Source organism: Lutjanus erythropterus, chromosome 18 (assembly GCF_056507025.1).
Source record: "Lutjanus erythropterus isolate fLutEry1 chromosome 18, fLutEry1.hap2, whole genome shotgun sequence".
Lineage (NCBI taxonomy): Eukaryota > Metazoa > Chordata > Actinopteri > Lutjaniformes > Lutjanidae > Lutjanus > Lutjanus erythropterus.
This window is the reverse complement of record NC_139334.1, coordinates 32,573,303-32,591,512: the sequence shown is the minus strand read 5'-3', so window position 1 is coordinate 32,591,512 and position 18,210 is coordinate 32,573,303. Positions and strand designations below refer to the sequence as shown.

Here is an 18,210-nt window from a genome sequence, read left to right as displayed (position 1 = left end):
TAATGTTTGAGCACCACTGCCTTAAAGGTATCAAGTACAGACACCCAGCCCTAATCCCCACCTCTATGGCATCATTTTGTGATTGGACTGCTGCTGGTTTTGGTTGCGTTTCTATTGTTTGGGCTCAAGTAAACGTATTATTCATCTAAGAACACAAAGAACATAAAGACAGTGCTTTATGATAGCTTGCCACGAATGCCATCATGCATACAAACCACGCTGTCACTCCTCAAGTTTGAATGATTTCAATTAACACAGAAAGGGCGTTGGGAGGACATAAAAATAGAAAAACAATAGGCTGATGGTGATTAATAATTTAGCTCAGCTCAAATGACTCCGCAATAAGGCATAATCAGATCCCCCCCAAATCAAATGAGGAGGCATTACCATGGTGATTTATTACCAGTGATATTAAATGAGGAATTGACTACAGAGGCTTGGCGAAAGTAGTGTGTGTTGGGATTGTGTAAGCATGTCTCTAGCACGATAGCGGGGAAGGGCCGTTTTCTTTTGTTCACTGTTGTTTTGGAGGATGGTGGATGGCACACCTGCTAGTGCACCTGCTGTAGCTGCTTGTTCCTCACAGAACAAAGACACCAGACACATGAAGAAAGAACGGACGGAGGGATGAAGTCAGATTTGAGCCCACAGAGTGAGAGAGAGGTGCTGAAGATGACTCCAGCGGTGTTTACCATGGATATTCACCTGTAAGTCACCCTTCCTTGAAAACTGGGGCAACCAAAAAACCCCTCTAAGCTCAATCTAAATCCAATTTTTTGATGAGAATTTATTCTTTAAGGATTTATATGAAATGATTAATCGATTATTAAATTAATCGCCAACTATTTTGATAAATGATTAATCAGTAACTGATTGATGTAGTTTTTAATTTTTTAAGAAAATAATAAAATTCTCTGATTCCTCCTTCTTAAATGTGAATATTTTCTGCTTTCTTTACTCCTCTCTGCCAATAAACTGAATATCTTTGGTTGTTGGCAAAACAAGACATTTGAGGACATCATCTTGGACTTCGGGAGACACTGATCAACTTTTTTCACCATTTGTTGACATTTTATTGGCAAACAACTATTCACTGATTAATCAAGAAAATGATCAACCGATTAATCGACCATGAAAATAATTATGAAATAAAATGCTATTATAATCATCTTTGTTTTAAAATATATATATTTTTTTTATGAAAATTTAAAGTTGTGTCTCAGATTTCCATCGACTCCGTCAGAATTTTTCAGAAACATCAAGCATAAAAAGGATTATGAGGTTACGTTTATACCCTAAGGACCCCTGTCTCACTTCCTGGTTTAAAAAAGTCAAGACTACTGCTGAAGCACTGGCAAACTTTCTATTTTTCGACAAATGCGTCTCAACTACAACATGCCAACTCAATAGCCCTTCTAAATCAAAGAATCATGGTTTAATAATGGGTGTTTTGATTAGAATTAAGAGAACTCTGAGCAACTTTAAAAAATAAAATGGCTGCTCACTATGAATATGCTGTGAAAAGAAAACAATTAAGATTTGGTCAACTCTGTCAGATTTTCCAAACTGAGTTGACGTCTACATTTGATCTTTTAAAATATATTTTCCAGCATGACTGAGTTAAAAGTTAAAAGAGTTTTTGTTCCAATTCTCATGAATGAGAAATATCTTAAATTTAAAGAGAGCACATGCCTAAAGTATGTTCAGCGTTACAGAAAACAACCTCATTGATTGTAATTAACAAGTCTGCCTTCAGTAGTATTACAACTCTTCACACACAGTCCCACACATACACCCACCCAGACCAATGTGTGCAATGAAAATGTGCACACATTAAGTTCCCTATCTCTCTCACACACACAAACACATATACATAATTAGTCTCGTCGCGACTTTAAAAGGGGTGAGGCTTCTGAAATGTGTTGAAGAGCGTAAGTTCAGTGCGCCTTTCCTTTGGTGAGTTTAAAAAAAAAAAACTGCATAACAAAAGCTTGATGAACAAACGCACGCCCACTTGTTCTCTCACAAGACCCGAAGCCTCCAGGCGAATCAGACTTAAAAAGGCTTCCTTACACCAGCTTTAGTTAACAGAGGGAGATCCCGTGCTACTTCAATTAAGCCCCTGCATTTTGGATTACACAGAGGGTGTGGGAAAAAAATACATTTATAATATGCTAAAAGTGCATGCCAGTCATTGCAACAGCGGCTAACTTCACTTTGATGCCTCTGTAGTTGGTATACAGACACTCGAACCAGGGGACAGAATATCGCCCTCAAGATGGAGGACGGCCTGCTTGGCTATTGCGCAGATATGAACTTCACACAGCAGCCATTTTGTCTCCCACAGGCAATCAGCGGACTCTTCAAACATCATCACTGAGAGATGTCGAGACACAAACTGGTATAATATAATATAATATGTGAGGACGCTGTCGTAGCTCATGGCTTATAAGAGAACTCCACATAACACTCCCTAAGATAGTTCAACATGGCTTCCAAGTTCTAAGCAATGCTCCTCTGGGTAATATCAACCACTGATTGACTAGTGGGCTACTGGATAGCTTTTGATGGTCTGGTTGTCAACAATAACAGCATGTCCCACTTCCCTTTTCCTCTGAGGGTGCTGCTGAAGACCGCATTCAAGAGAAGTTCCGTCTCAGGCCTAATTCACATCCAACGACTCCCAAGAGTACAACACACAGGAAGTTTTTCCAAGACCTGAAGTGGCGCTGACCGATTTTGTACCAGCCGTGGCAGTATCAATGACATTATATTTACAAAAGTAACTGCTGAGATCTGGAAAACCTGACATTACTGCGAAGGTCTGAGGCGGAGAAACATGAGCTGTCAGATGATTCAAGTCTGTTGTCCAAACAGATCTGAAAGCAAAAGTGTTTACACTTGTTCAGAACATCCACAACTGAAAGAGGTGCTGAAAACCCAGACATGGAGAGGGTCAAGGGGTTATAATCATCTAAATGAGGCTAATAATGCACTCTTTCAGACAGTCTCTCTTTGAAGACAGTCTTTTGTACCCATTAAAAGTAGTGTGAAGACTGAAAAAGAAAGCTTGATAGAGAAGTTCAAATTATGCAGCCCTGCACACTGTGTGAAGTGGGCATGCTTGTCTAGGTGCTGGTTTTGAAAGTAACAAATATGTTTGGATGCGCCCCCGCCAATTCTGACACTGGAAAGATGTAGACATTGTTTGACCATCTGACTTGGCTGAAGCATAATTCAACAAGGCTGCATCACACCAGTAGTCTAGCCAGATTATCTAAACCACTTTATTTGAAGGGAAAATAAAAAGTTAGCTCACCCTGACTTCTTCTGTTAACTTTTTGTTTTGTGCAACCAAACTAATTTCTCCTCTTGGGGATTAAATCTTGGTGGTTATTTAATCTAGTTTAATCTAAATCTGAAAAATTATTAACAATGCTGATGTTTAGCAGACCTAATGTTTGCCATCTTAGCTTAGCCTGCTAACTAGCATGCTAATTAGCACTAAACACACATTAAAGCTGGGGAACAAAAGTGTTGTGGATACAAGTGGTCAAAATCAATTGCTTTTGCAGGGTGGCTGGGCTCAGGTTAAGAGATAGGTTGAGGAGCTCAGACGTCAGTGGGGAGCTCGGAGTAGAACAACTGCTTTTTTGCATCGAAAGGAGCCAGCTGAGGGAACGCCATGGGATCACACTGCTGGAAAACTGTTGCTGGGGAGAGGGAATATCCTGCTTAACCTGCTGCCGCCGCCATCCAACCCATAAGAAAATGGATGGATGGATAAAAGTATTGGACAAACTGAAAATGTGACCTGATGATGGCACACGCAAGTGAAGGGAATGCCAAGGTAATTACAATTCATCGTGAGGGGGACATAAATTTCTGCAACAAATGTTATAGCAATCCATCAATCCATCAGTAGTTATTTCACTCAAAATCACAAATGTTAACCTCATGATGGAGGACTCCTTAGAATTCATCATTTGGGAACAATGAATGCCAGTCTGTCGGGTAGATGTTGGGATAGTTCACTTGATTATTAAAGTTTTCATCTGCTGGTACTAGATGAAAAGTTATCAGGATTGATCCTCTGGGTGGCATGGATGTCTGTACCAAATTACTTGGCAAACCACCGGATGATGGCCGAGACATTTCACTGAAAAACAAAATTGTCAACCTAATGGCGGTGCGAGAGGAAGATTCAGAATATCGCCGAGGTCAGTAGGATTCATTCTCTTCGGAACATGAATGTGTGTACCACATTTCAATCCATCAGTGGCAATCCATCCAACAGTGCCAATACTGAGATATTTGAGTCGTGGACAGAGTGAAAGCATGCCTAAAAAGGACCTACCAATTTAACATGGTACCTGCTGGTGAAAAGTGGCACCTGTTGAACATATCTGGCACACAGCAGCAGCATACCAACAGTCAGTAGTGACATGTTTCAGTAAGAACTGCCATATGCAATGTGCCAGTGGAACAAGTGACTTTACAGTACTTTGATAAGCTTGTAGAACTGCAGCAGGATAGAAGTAGTTATAACAGTGGCGTATCACTAAGAAAAGGGCCAAAGAGTGGCCTACCATGAGTCACTTTTAAATCTCATTGTCATTTCAGATCTCTTCAATAACTTAGTAAGTGTATTGTTATGATCACTGATAAGAATGAAGGCAAAAAGTACAAAAAACAGACCAAAGTTGTAATAATATACTGGAATGATCCTGTATGCTGGCAGACTAACGGGCCAAACTCCATCTGCACTTTTACAATAGGTCTGAGCATATGGCTGCAGCCAACATAAACAGAGCAAGGTGAAAACAACTACCGCTAAGGTTTAAACATGCCCTTCAGCGCTACAAAAGCTGACGGTGCATTACCCAGAGTCTGGCTTGCAAGTGTAACTGGTGGCGGAAATGACAGCTATGTAAAAAGGTTACGATAATGACAAGTAAAGGTTACAGCAATGATATCAAAGTGCGATGCAGCAGCTGGGTCGTTGCAGTGATTATGGGGGTGTGTCTGTCTGACCCAGCCAAGGTGGGTCTCTCTCTCTCTCTCTCACACACACACACAGACACACACACTTATATGCTGGCCCCTGGCCCAGACGGCATCACACTGTGGGAGGAAAGAGAGGTTAGAGTCTCTGGTGGATAGTACAGAGGGAGGGGAGAAAGAGACAGAGATGAAGGAGAAGGAGGGAAAGAGGGAGAGAGGAGGAGAGAAGGGGGGGGCAATCGCTAATGAGAGAGACAGATGAGGCCAGCCCAGGGTGGTGCTGATCCAGAGACTAGCCCACTGCTGACCACACCACAGAGGTCACAGGGAAGACAAAGAGAGAAGTGGAGGGGAAGCCAGGACAGCCAAGCAAACTCAGTTCATAACATCCAGCCTAAGTAACAAATGTTTTCTAAAATGAATACTTCCCAAAACTGCAAAGGAAAAAAGACAGATTCTGGTTGATTGCCACTTATACATAGTGGTGGCAGATCTGGGACAAGGTGACAAGCTACATCCAAGTCAGACAGGCCAAGAAACACAATCAGTCAGACAATCAAACAGGTTGTAAAGAAGCCATGTTTCTGTGAGACTTGGTTACATCAATGTGGCCACATTTCCAGATGTCAGGAATTCTGTTCGTGAGTAAAATGTTACCAGCAGGACTGCAGATGACTGAATGAGAGGGCGTCACTACAAACAGTAATTTAAAAGAGCCAACAGTCAACAGAAAGCTCGGCATCAGTCCACTCAGTTCATGTTAACTGGACAAATTTTGCTTACCTGATTGACAAACAGAACACCAACTGAATGATCAAATGCAAAAATCGAAACTGTGCATGATCAGACTGGGACTCGTGTAGGATATGTGGGCCAGTATCACTGTAGCATTTGGTATGGACTGGCCTGGAATGGAAACGGGATGAGATCAGGAAAAAAAAACAAAGATCAGAGGTAGATGAGGGTCAATAGAAAATGTCTATATGAACACTAACTGAATTGTAATGTTTCTAGACATGCCACCATAGTTTTGGAACCCATCTGCTATTGCCTGACAATGATTTGGCCTCTTGGGGTATGGCCAGTGTTTCAGGGGTTCCTCTTTCGTGCACCAGTTCTTATCTACAGTTCAATTAGCAACTTCAGATGTAAATGTATAAATACAAATAAATGAATGCAAATTAATGCAGAAAAGTTTAAAAAAAAGCTAAATCGTCATCAGATGTAACCAAGGGGGATTCAAGATTGCATTCTGGCAAATGCGATCTGCCTCTTTTGCTGTCCACACAAATTGTTTACTTGGCTGCAACCAAAGCATGCTCAAATGTGATTGGTCAATACAACTTGGACTGCAACCGGACTACAAATGGAAACAGATTTTACATTCATATGCAGATGCTGCTGCCTGAGTACGAACACCAAACTAAACCCAAGTCGCAATCCAGAGTAGCTACAGATCCAAGCCTTATTTTTCATGTCCTTAAGTACCGTGTTTTAGCATTTAGCATACGGCATTTTCTCACTTTTCTTATTCTGTGAACTATTTTAATTTAAAAATACTTTTTATGGTTGAAATGATGGTTGATTAATCAGTTTTTCAAACAACAGAAAATCTATTGACAAAAATCTGATTGATTAGTTATTACAGTCAAACATAAACACCCAATATTATCTTGTTCCAGCGTCTCAAATGTAAGAATTTTTCTAATCTTCTGTTGTATATCATTGTATATTGAATATCTTTGGGTTTTTTAATGGTTGGTTGTACAAAACAAGCAATCTGAAGATGCTACCTTGGGCTCTGCGAAACTGTGATGAGCATTTTATATGCACTTTTGATTTTATAGCCCAAACAATTAACATAAAACAATAATGGAGAGAAGAAATGGGACGGTTGTGGCTCAGGAAGTAGGACAGGTCGTCTACTGACAACAGGGTTGTCGACACAGGTCGAAGTGGCCTTGGGAAAGAATCATCGGGTTGCTCCCCAGCCACTATGCTTGCACAAACCAGTGTATTCCTAATTACCAGTCCCAAGCCTGGATAAACAGGGAGCGTTGTGTCAGGAAAAGCCAAAATGCCAAATCAAATATGTACCTTTGGAGGAACTGTGTTTTCACCACATGGATCAGTGTCTAAAATAAGTTCCAGAGACATTATTTTACCCTCTAAAAAGTCCCTGCTCATGGGGTACTACTTTCCAAAAGTACAGGAACTTTGTGGGCGAGGCTTGCTGTTGCTGCTGTTGCATTTCAGATTGATTGAGTTACTCACATTTTACATTTTATTATTATTTTATTTCAGCAGCTACTTTTAAACATTTTCAGCTGTAAACAAGTTTGTTTTTGTTTATTGTGCTTCAACACATCAGCTACAGAGTTACAAAAGAAAGCATATGACAGAGCGACAGAGTTAAATGTCCTTCTGTCGCACAGATAATGATGCCCGTCCATCACCTCATATGGCGTCATCGTTGTTGTATAGTGACACACAACGGACTAATTTGTCTTGTCTTTGTTGCTCTTTAGATCCACGCGCAAGAGAATAACTGAGAGAATAACTGCAACCCTAGTGGTGTTGCACATATATTAACTCATACAGTTCTTTTTACAGTTTCTGTAAAAGCAGAGAAGTGCTGTGGTCAAAGTGTTTTCCCGAGGAAGTATTGAGGAATTTCTACAGATCCTTCACAGCAGTATATTGCATTGCTACAGTATGTCTGACAAAAGCATGTGAAGTCTTGTACATTCATCAGAAAGAAGTATTGAGTGTGTATCTATGTGTAATAGCAGCTCTCCTGCAGAGACTGAGTGATGTCCACATTCACCAGATGAGGGAAAAGAGACACGGACAAAGAAAGAAAGGAGAGAGGACGCCTTCTTCTCTGGCACTGAGCGTATTCAGCGTGCATTCGTGTACATAGTGCACTTGTGCGTCTACTATACGTATGAACAGAGGGAGTGTGCGGTGGCAGTGGGTGCAGTCACAATCTGGCTCTGCAGCATGACTCATGCTGCCAGCTCATAGCGGAGAGCTACAACACACGCAGACTGATGCCACACAGCAGAATAAAGCTCCATGAACTGACTACCAGCTTCATCCAAGCACAAGGACACACATGAAGGAAGATCACAGCTGACAACAAGTACAGAATAGTATAAAATGTGTTTAAAGTGCGTAAACACATACAAGTAAAGTACCTGACACCACTGACTTGTCAAGTAAGGGATCAGCAGTCCCAGATTCTATGTGACTGATAAACATCAAGCTGCACCCGGCTATACTTTTAATGGCTGCATACTTAGTGACATTTTCCACTTCCGTGTGTGGAAATGTTCGGCTTGAGCAAATCGTCATTTTCTCAACTTCAACCGCCCCTCCCAGCTCAGTGAGCTACATCACCTACGACAGCTTTGATCTACGAGTTTGTTTGATCATAGAAGTTTGGAAATTTTATAATTCATTGGCAAGTAAATCATTTGAATGCAAGTAGATGGTAGTAGATGGAGAAGGCAGATGGTGTCAGATCCATTCATCAGTGGGAGTGACTCAGTCAATGATTATTATGTCAGCGAAGCCGTCACACCACACGGGGGCTGCTCTGATCAAGACCAAGCCGAGCTCCTTATTAGGGTTTGTTGGCTCCACGCTGGGTGACACAGCGAGCAGAGGTGTTGTTCTTCGGCTGGAGGCCCTGGGTTCAATCTCTGTGCCAGCGATCGTAGCCCTGTTGAAGTGCTGTCGAGCAGGACACTGAATCTCAATCAGCAGCAAGAGAGCTGCTCTGCAGCCGACTCTGACCTTTGGAGTCCATGTGAGGTAAGAGGCAGAGAGAGTTTCCTTTCAAGGATCACAAGTATCAAGTTAGAGGATTTTTCCTGGATTTAAAAAAATCTTTGGTGATACCTCTGTGGTGAAGGCCTGATGACATCATGTGCTGATTAGCAATATAAGGCATGAAGTAGAATATATCATGGTGACTAAATATTCTAGGGCTACAAGTAATGATTATTTTTTTTTGTATCAATTAATCTGCTGATTATTTTCATAGTCAATCGTTGAGTCTATAAGAAATGTCAAGAAATTGTGACAAAACTGACATCTTCAAATAGATTATTTTGTCCAACCAACAGTCCAAAACCCAAAGACTCTTTATTTACTGTCATAAATGACAAAGAAAAGCAGTAAATCCTGAAATTTAAGAAGTTAGAACCAGCCAACATTTGACATTTTTGCTTGAAAAATGACTCAAATGGTTAATTGATAAAAAAAAAGCTGCCAACTAATTTTCTTTCAATCGATAAATGGACTAGCTGTTGCAGCTCTAAAGTATTTCACACAAATATAGTATGTAAAGTCTATATAAATGAAGCCTTTCCAGACATTGGTAATGCTATTAGGAATGTTTCTTCCATGTATCTATATGACATTGCTTAAACATATGAAAATGAAATGTTGTTTCATTTAGCAATTGATGTTGTCTTGCATAGATTCCAAGCAAAAAATGATATAGAGAAAAAAAGATAAGGGTATTAATGCAGGTTGATGATACAATAGAGCAGTAGTAGAACAATAGTTTTCACACTGGGGTCTGGGGTCCAGGGGATCGACAAGGGTCTTTGAGTGGGTTGAAGGGGGTCCACAACAAAGGAGGAATGAAATATTTGAACTTTATCACATTCTTTGTAAATTAGAACCAGAAGTGAAGAAATACGGTTGGTTGTTTTGTAATTCATCATGGTACTAGTCTGATGATTGATTGACTTTATTATTTTCAAACCTGACACAAAAAACAAAAAATTACTCATAGGGGATTCCTCAGAAAAAACGGGGGTCCATGGTCCAGTTTCATCCAGCTTGATTACAGCCTCTCTGCAAGAATAGTTGTTGTCTTCAATTAATAGAATCTACATATCAAATTGAAATTTCATATGTGTTCATGGACATTTACACATCTAATTAAACTGACTATAATCAGATAAAGCAGTTAAGAATTACAGCTTGAGATCTGTGCCTGAACCCGACCGGACCCGACAGGACCCGACAGGTTTGGGTCAGGTTAGGCCTTATTTCTCACAGTCTCATACTGGGTTCAGGCTGTACTTTATTTATTTATTTCTTTTAATTTTCTTCTTTCTTTTTTTTTCCCCAGTTAATTCATTGCCACTTCCAGTTCACTGCATGTATTGTCTTTGTCACTGAAAACTTCTACTGTTTGGTACATAGAGGGAAGAAAAATGTTGGGCTGTAGAGACGGGTTTGGGTTGGGCTCAGACACAATTTTGTCAGGTGTGGGCCTTTTTTGGGCTCAACTTTTCAGGCTGATTAAAGCTCTAGTAAGAATGCTTACTTTGCAGTTGGGTACGCTCCCCCCTTCCCCTAAAAGTGCGTATGTATTTTAACTGCACTGCTTAAACCTTAACTACATAATTTGGATATTTTTTAAGGAAGTTATCTTATTGTGCAAGACGGAAGTACGGCCACAGATGTCCAGCACTGATGTTGATTTGGCCAACTCATGAAAAACCCCAAACCCCTGGAACACCGGCAGGATTCAGCAAGGAGATAAGAGTGGTCAAGTCAGGACAAGCCACGCTCACCACTAAAATCACAGATGATAGACAAATCTGGTCAGGACAAAACTGGTTAAAACAATATTCACCTGAAAGGTAAGACGTTAGGCTTTACTTTCACAGCATTAAACTAACTGAAAACATTTCCAGTTAAAAGTGAAACTTTAACAGAATTTAAGCAAAAAAAGTGTCTGAGTCAGGAGTCTGCAAGCTGTGCCAAACAAGTGTATCAGAAACACAACCACACAGAAGCAAAACCACACTGCACATTTCCACTTGGAGTTGGAGTAGAAACAGCAGCTTCTTGTTGTTGCCAACCAGAGAGCAAAGCAAATGTCAGAAGACTTCGCCCAACATGGAAAAGGTAAAGAAAAACAGTCTGATAGCCAAAGATCTGCACTCAACATAATCAGGAGTCACTGTGGATGTCCACTGACACAAACCAGTTAGTTAGGCATAAATTTTGTACTGTGTTTCCTTTATAATGATCACAACAGTCCCTCCAGGATTTTGCTGACTTTTGCCAAAAAAAGAATGAAAGAATTTGTATAATTCATTAAAAGGCAACTTGTTGCACAGAGAATAAAACCACACTCCTGCTGTGAGTAGTCATGTTTCAAGTAATCTTACTAAAAAGACTCAGGATTACAAAAATCCTAACAAAATGTACTTTATAATATACTTTATTTTTTCATTTATAAATGAAGTGCACTGGGGGGGGGCTCAAACTCAGTCAAAACGGCACAAAATTATAAAATATAAAAGGGCACAGAGCATTGATGAATGTCAGTAACAAAGACAAACTGTTGCTTCAGTGCCAATAACAAAATAAAAAGAAAAAAAGACAGAATGAATAAATAAATAAATAAGTAAAAAAACTGAGTCAGTTCATTGTGATGTACACGTATGACTTTTGGTTATGGGACTTCTATGATCGGTGGAACTCCCGACAAGCTACTATTTTTGGTCAAATTTGAGGAAAAGTTGCAGCAATTGGACAAAACTGCAAAGTCGTGCAGAAGTCGCAGGCATTTGCTGAATTTGAGTTCATTGTTCCAACTGCGACGTCGCAGCTTCCTGGACAGATTGACTAAATGTCAAACGCTAATAATTTTAATGACAACTCACGAGAAATAATTGAGTTACTTATTAAATTGTTAAATGTATATTAATAATTATTAATTATTCCATGTATCCATTTAACAGATTTTTTATGTATTAATACTTGTAAAAAGTTTGCTGAGGGCTGCGTCTTATGTTTACGAGATACAAGAGATACTGATGCCCACACTTTGTTCATTTACTACAAATATTCAAGATGATAGTAAAGAAATCAATTCAGAGGGGTCTCCACATTCCAAAGTAAAACGTGTGTGTGTGTGTGTGTGTGTGTGTGTGTGTGTGTGTGTGTGTGCGTGCGTGTGTGCGTGTATGCGCTTAGGGCCAGGTGAAGCTCTCTTCTGCCTCTTCATCTCTCATACACAACATTGCCTTCCCTTTCTTTTTTTCGCTTGTCATTCCTTGACATCTCTCCTGTAGGCCTACGTTACCTCTCTGACTCTCTCCTTTCTTTTGCCTCTTGCTCTAGGGAGCCACCCACACCATTTGGCAGACAGCGTATGATCCTCTCACACACGCGCGCTCACCTCCACCATATAGTGCAGTTGACTGCAAGCTGAAAGTACCATCTTGTGTGTGTGTGTGTGTGTCTGTGTATATATACACCCAAGTCCAGAAGGCCCTTGAAATATGCACAGCAGTCCCATGCATAATACATGGGCACAGCAGGAGAAAAGAACTTGTGAGCCGAGTGGATCTCCACCTCTCCATCTCTCCACTCCACCCCTCCCCTCCTCCTCTCCTCTTTCCCCTCTCTCCATCACACTGTCTGCTGCCGCTGTGCATATGTTTTAAATAACAACTGTCTCTCAGGGTCATCTGTGGGTCAGAAATTATGATGGAGGGAACGCATGAGGGCTGGAGAGATGGAGATAGATAGATGGCAGCAGGAGAGGGAATGAGTTGAGACTGCACGGTCGCAAAAGAAAGACGCATTTTTATGCTCGGCAGAAGAATAGCAGAGGACTGTAATATGAAGAGAAAGGAGGCGAGTGATTCACTGTTTGCCGTCAGCTGAGGCCTGACCACCCAGCAATTTCACTAAAATCACTGACTGTACAGGCTGGCTGTCAGAAGGTCAGAACAAGCTGCAGAAAGCACGGGATGTTAAACTGTGGTAACCTACCAGTGGCTCTGTCATTTACCTCCACAAAGTGAAGTAATGTACGCAAACAGCACCTGCTGCGCCGCACATGCATGAATACCAGCAGAAGTCACTGAATCAGAAACTGGAGAGTCTGCTGTTATCTGGTACACTGAGTTGTGGAGTAGCCCGCCACAAGACTGCTCTCTTTTCTTATGTGTTTGTTTTTCTTCTGTCCTATTTAACAATACTGCATTATTATTATACAAGTCCAGATCAAGTTGTTTTGGCCCCGATCCTGATCTGAGTCCTTTAATATTGCTGATATATCTGTGGATACTGATTCTCACAGTCCTTGCCCTAAATCGCACATTACTCTTCATGTGCTATATAATCCAAAAAAAAGGCCCTGGCTCAAAAATAGGGTTGTACCAAATGTCTTTTTTTTTTTTTTTTTGAAGCTTCTACTGAAGTTTCAAATGAACCTCTGAATCTTTGTTGTCATTAGAGCTGCAATGATTGAGTCATTTTTCAAGAAAAAAAGTCTGATTTCAGGTTATTAATGTGTATATTTTTTGGTTTCTTTACTCCTCTATGACAGTAAACTGAACATTGTTGGGCTGTTGTTGGCAAAACAAGACACTTGAGGACGTCACTTTGGACTCTGATCAACATTTTTCATCATTTTCTGACATTTCACAGGCAAACAGCAATTAATCGATTAATCGAGAAAATATTTGACAGATTAATCACGTTATTGTTAGCTGCAGCCCTAGTTGTCACTGTCATTGAAATCCCAATATGAATAAAGTGGCTCATCGGTTTAAATGAGTTTGTTTCTGTCATTGAATTAAATTTCTTGGATGAAGATAACTTATCAGTTTCATCAACATAAATGTAATTCATGGTGATGTTAGATTGCTGCTACAATGCTCCGTTATGACAGGTGTCGTCTTCCTGTGTGCGGCAAGCAGAGGAGCAGTACAGTTTTTCACCAGCCATTTTTGACAGGCTGCACTACAACAGGGCTGCAACTAATGATTACTTTCACAGTCAATTCATCTGTCATTTTCTAGATTAATCGATTAACAGTTGTTTGTTTTGAAATGTCAGAAAATGGTGAGAAATGTCAATCAGTGTTTCCCAAAGCACTAGATGACGTCCTCAAATTTCTCAAATGTTTTCCTCAAAACCTAAAGATATTCAGTTTAATCTCAGAGAGGAGGAAAGAAACCAAAAAGTATTCATACTTAAGAAGCAGAAATCAGAGAATTTTGACTTTTTTCTGAAAAAAATGTACTCTGATCAATCAATTATCAAAATGCTTGGCAATTAATTTCATAATTGATTGATAATCAATGCATTGATAAACTGCTGTGGCTCTACACTCAAACAAATGCAGGGTACAGCAGAATATTTTGTTACTTAAAAATTAGACACTTAGAATTCAAATTTCAACATTATGAATAAAGCCTCCAAGCTTTGGATTATTTGGTACAGCCCTGTTCAAAAATATATTATCTAAAATAGTAATAAAAAATTGATAAGGTTAAATCATTGATATAATATTAAAGAAAGTTTAACTGGAAGACTGCAACTCCTGAAGTTTTGTTTTGGCCTGCCATCAATTTACTAATGGAATTAGTTTTAATTATCGATAGCTGATATGATCTCCGGCCAGTGGCGGAAAGTATTTAAATACATTTACTCCTGTACCCTGCTTGGTGATTTTTAAAGGTACTTTACTTGAATAGTTACCTTTTTTCCTACTTTACACTTTTATAATTATATTATATTCCATAACATATTTCCCATGACTCACTTGTTGTGGAGTTCAACCATAGCTTAGCTGTCATGGAAATGTAGATGCTGAAAAACGTTGTCTGTGACAACTACCGTAAGCAAAAGTCATCTGCTGATGAAGACCGTGTGATAAAACTCAAAGCTCCTCCACAAGTGTGTAAGTGGACATTGAGGGGTGATTGTTTTATCAGCAGCTGTTTCCAGGGTCAAAAATGAACGAAAATGAATTGCGTGATTTGCATGCAGTTAAATATATTAGCAAAAATGGGCGTAAATAATCCAACAGTAGAGGTGGTGATTTCGTTTTGACCTTTTTATTCATGTCAGAATGCCATTAGGGCTGCACAATATGGCAATGATCGTACGGAAATGATCATTTTTGCATCACAATTTTCATTTTCACTGAAAATCTATTAAAAATAATGATGATTTCCTGGAGTCTGAACCAAACAAACATGTTTCCTTACGTCTGGAGAACAAGATTTGTAGGCCAGGACATAATATTTGCTTGCATAGTGCTGTTTTGTGACACATTTTACCTTTATCAAAAAAATTGCAGCTTCTGCGATTAGGATATTGCACTTACCATACTGCAGTTTCAATAATATTTGAATTAATTGTGCAGCCCTGCCTGCCGTCGCACAGTGAATGATGTTCTGAACCTCAGAAGAGAACATGAACAAATTATTCATACACATTAAGTACAGTGAGTGACTTACGATGAGCTGCTTGAGGCCTGCGAAGGACTGTTCCACAGAGTTGGCGGTGAGGACCTGACGCTTCATTGCTGCCTGTTCTCCCAGGAAACGAAGCATTAGGTCTTTTACAGCATCACCCTGCAGCCAAACACACAAACACAAAGTTAACATCATGCGCAAGAACAGAACAAAACTGTACAAGCAAGAGGTCTGAGAGTTGTCATGCTGGTATTTACAATCAGAGCCGGAGATTTAAAATCAGATAGTGGCTCCTTATTGGTAGTTACTCTACATTAAATAACATAGATTGGGGGCAAAGAAACTTGATCTGGACATCCCTCGGTTTGGACAGAAATACAATCAATAAAACAATATCCAGCCCAAACAGGAACAGAACAAAAAACAGACTGCTGAAAATGCTTTCTTTAATCCAGCTTTAGAGTGGATCTAATTTGTTTGCTGAAAACTGGCTCTTAGTGGGGGGAAAAACACCAAGATGACGGGGAAAAAAATCCTTGATTTTTATTCATTTATTCAAGCAGGCATTCAAACACATTCTGAGGGGATAATGAACACAATCTGAGCTGGGAGGTGGACGCACACCATAAGATTCAATTGAATAAATAAGTAAATTGATGTCTCATCAGCGTTGTTATTACGGATAAATGTTGCAGTTGAAGGAGCTCAAAGGATGTTTATGAGAGAAAAGACACAATATGGTGACCCGGGAGCAAGGAGGGTGCGTGTGTGCGCTTACAGACAAATGACAGCTGTCGCCACAATATGTATAGTGCCAGAGAAGGCGAGGGGTCTGACTGAAACTACTGTGACAGAAAAACATTTTATAATGTTAAAATCTGTTTAAAAAATCAGAATGATGGAGGTGGAGTCTATGGCTAATAAAGTTCTTGACATAATATGTCAGTCAACATGTGCAGACAGAATGTCTTTTAAGTATTAAGTCAATATTCTGAAAACAATGCACAAAAACTGCTTTGTAATGCTTCCATCCTTAACATGAAGTTACCTTGGGTTCCAGCAGTGTTCACAGAAAATACGTCCAAACCTTCTGATTGGAGCCGAATGCTGCAACTAATATGACAACAGCTGAAGCAATTAATCAATTAATTGATGAGCTGGTTGTCAGAAAATTAATCAGCTGCAATTCTGATCATCAATTTGGTTGTTTAGTCAAGCAAAAAAAGTTCTCACGTTTGAGGTTCTCAGACGAGTTTTATGAACATTTACATGATATACTTATGGGTTTTAGACAGCTGGCTGGAGTAAACAAAGCAAAGCATCACTGTGGGCTCTCAAAACTTGTGATGGTCATTTTCATTTTGTCTATAAATAATAAGACGATTACTCCTTATTGAAAATAATCCTCAGTTGCAGTTGAAGTCCAGACGAAACAGCACTGGCAGGTGGGACGTAACACTGGGAGGAATTAGATTTAAATGTTGAAAAGTGGGCGTGTCATGCAATTGCTAGCTAGCTAACAAATGAATCTTAGCTCTGTGCTGCTAAAGTTTTAAGATCGATTGATTGGTTGATGTCATGATGTTAATGGTTGAAACTGGTTCAAGCCTTCGTAAGCACACATCATATTTCATGATTAGATTTTGATATAAGAATACCAAGAAACAGATTTTTGCATTTTTTGGCATATTTTGTTAAATAGGTGCACAAAGACCAGGTATGTGATCTAAAGGAGTTAAAAAAGCATTTCTCACGTCATCTTAACTTTTAATATCATAATGATAATAGTTGCTGTTTCAGATCTCACCTTGGGAGAGAATTTTAGAAGCATTTGCCTTTTTCTTTTTATTTAACCCTCTAGACCCCCATAGCGTCTATTCTATATTCCAGTTTTGGTCCAGGAACACCCGCCATTTTAAAAGCATCCCAAGTGTATTAAAAAAATGGAAAAAAGTCCTGAGCTTTGTGTTGTGGAAACTTTACGTTATCATCAATAACCAGAATCTGATATATTCACCCCAATGTTGAGATCTGTGGGTTTTTTTACGCTGGCAAACAGCGGGACCTCCCAACGCTTTTGTCTGGGGGGAGAGTGGCGTAGAGTCGGTACAGACCACTGACAAGCTTGTGACGTTTCCACATATAAATGGCTATACTTGGCTCGAGCTGCCTAAAACAAACCCTGTTTTCCAGGGGAAAGTGCGATGAAGCATCAGTAGGAATGAGTGACCGAGTTATGACTTTTCACATATAAATTCAGTGACTTTTCTCATATAACTTGCTAAAAACACGACCTGCTGTCACATTACTGATGTTCGTTCTTATTACATAGTTGTGTGGGGTAAAATGTGGGACATTTCTCTTTCACTCTTAAAGCCCAACATTATCCAGTGAAGGATCTGTTGTTGTTAGACTCCGAATGTTGACTCGGAAAGTATAGAGAGAGAAATGTTGCAATCATATTTGTTATAAAACTGACCTAAAGATACTTTCTCTTCTTTTCAGGAGACTGAGATTCCTTTCATTACAGCTATTTTCAGCAGAGTTTAGCACTACTTGTTGTTTTTGTCTGGTGCTCTCAGAAATATGTTGAATCAAACTTGGTCTAAAAAGCAACTAATGCCACATAGGTGGTATCAAATTAAAAAGGGAATTGAGTTTTTTCAAACGAAAATAACTTCAATTTCTTTCTGTTTTTTGAGAGAGAGCTGTTTGTTTTGAGTAGAAAAAATTCTCATTTATGTGCGGATTCTGAGCGAACTGCAGCAATATTCTAGACGGTTTAAACAACACAACTGCGTATAACAGTAACTCAAAATAGTTTCATAGTTTCATTATACATAATTCAAAACCAACAATAAGCCTTTGATTGCACTTTCACAAAGTTGGGAGGCTCAACAAAGACAATTTATTTGTTTTTTTTAAAAAAAGGAATGGTCAAAATGTCTTT

At 39.5% G+C, this 18,210-nt stretch overlaps 1 protein-coding gene across 1 annotated transcript in view; it reads right to left on the bottom strand.

Moving 5' to 3' along the window:
• Positions 1–18,210, bottom strand: part of trappc12 (trafficking protein particle complex subunit 12) — a 48,811-nt gene that overhangs the window by 26,548 nt on the left and 4,053 nt on the right. The window contains exon 3 of the mRNA XM_084742027.1: positions 15,303–15,419. Within this exon, the coding sequence (XP_084598153.1) occupies positions 15,303–15,419 (117 nt within the window). The remainder of the gene's footprint in view (positions 1–15,302; positions 15,420–18,210) is intronic.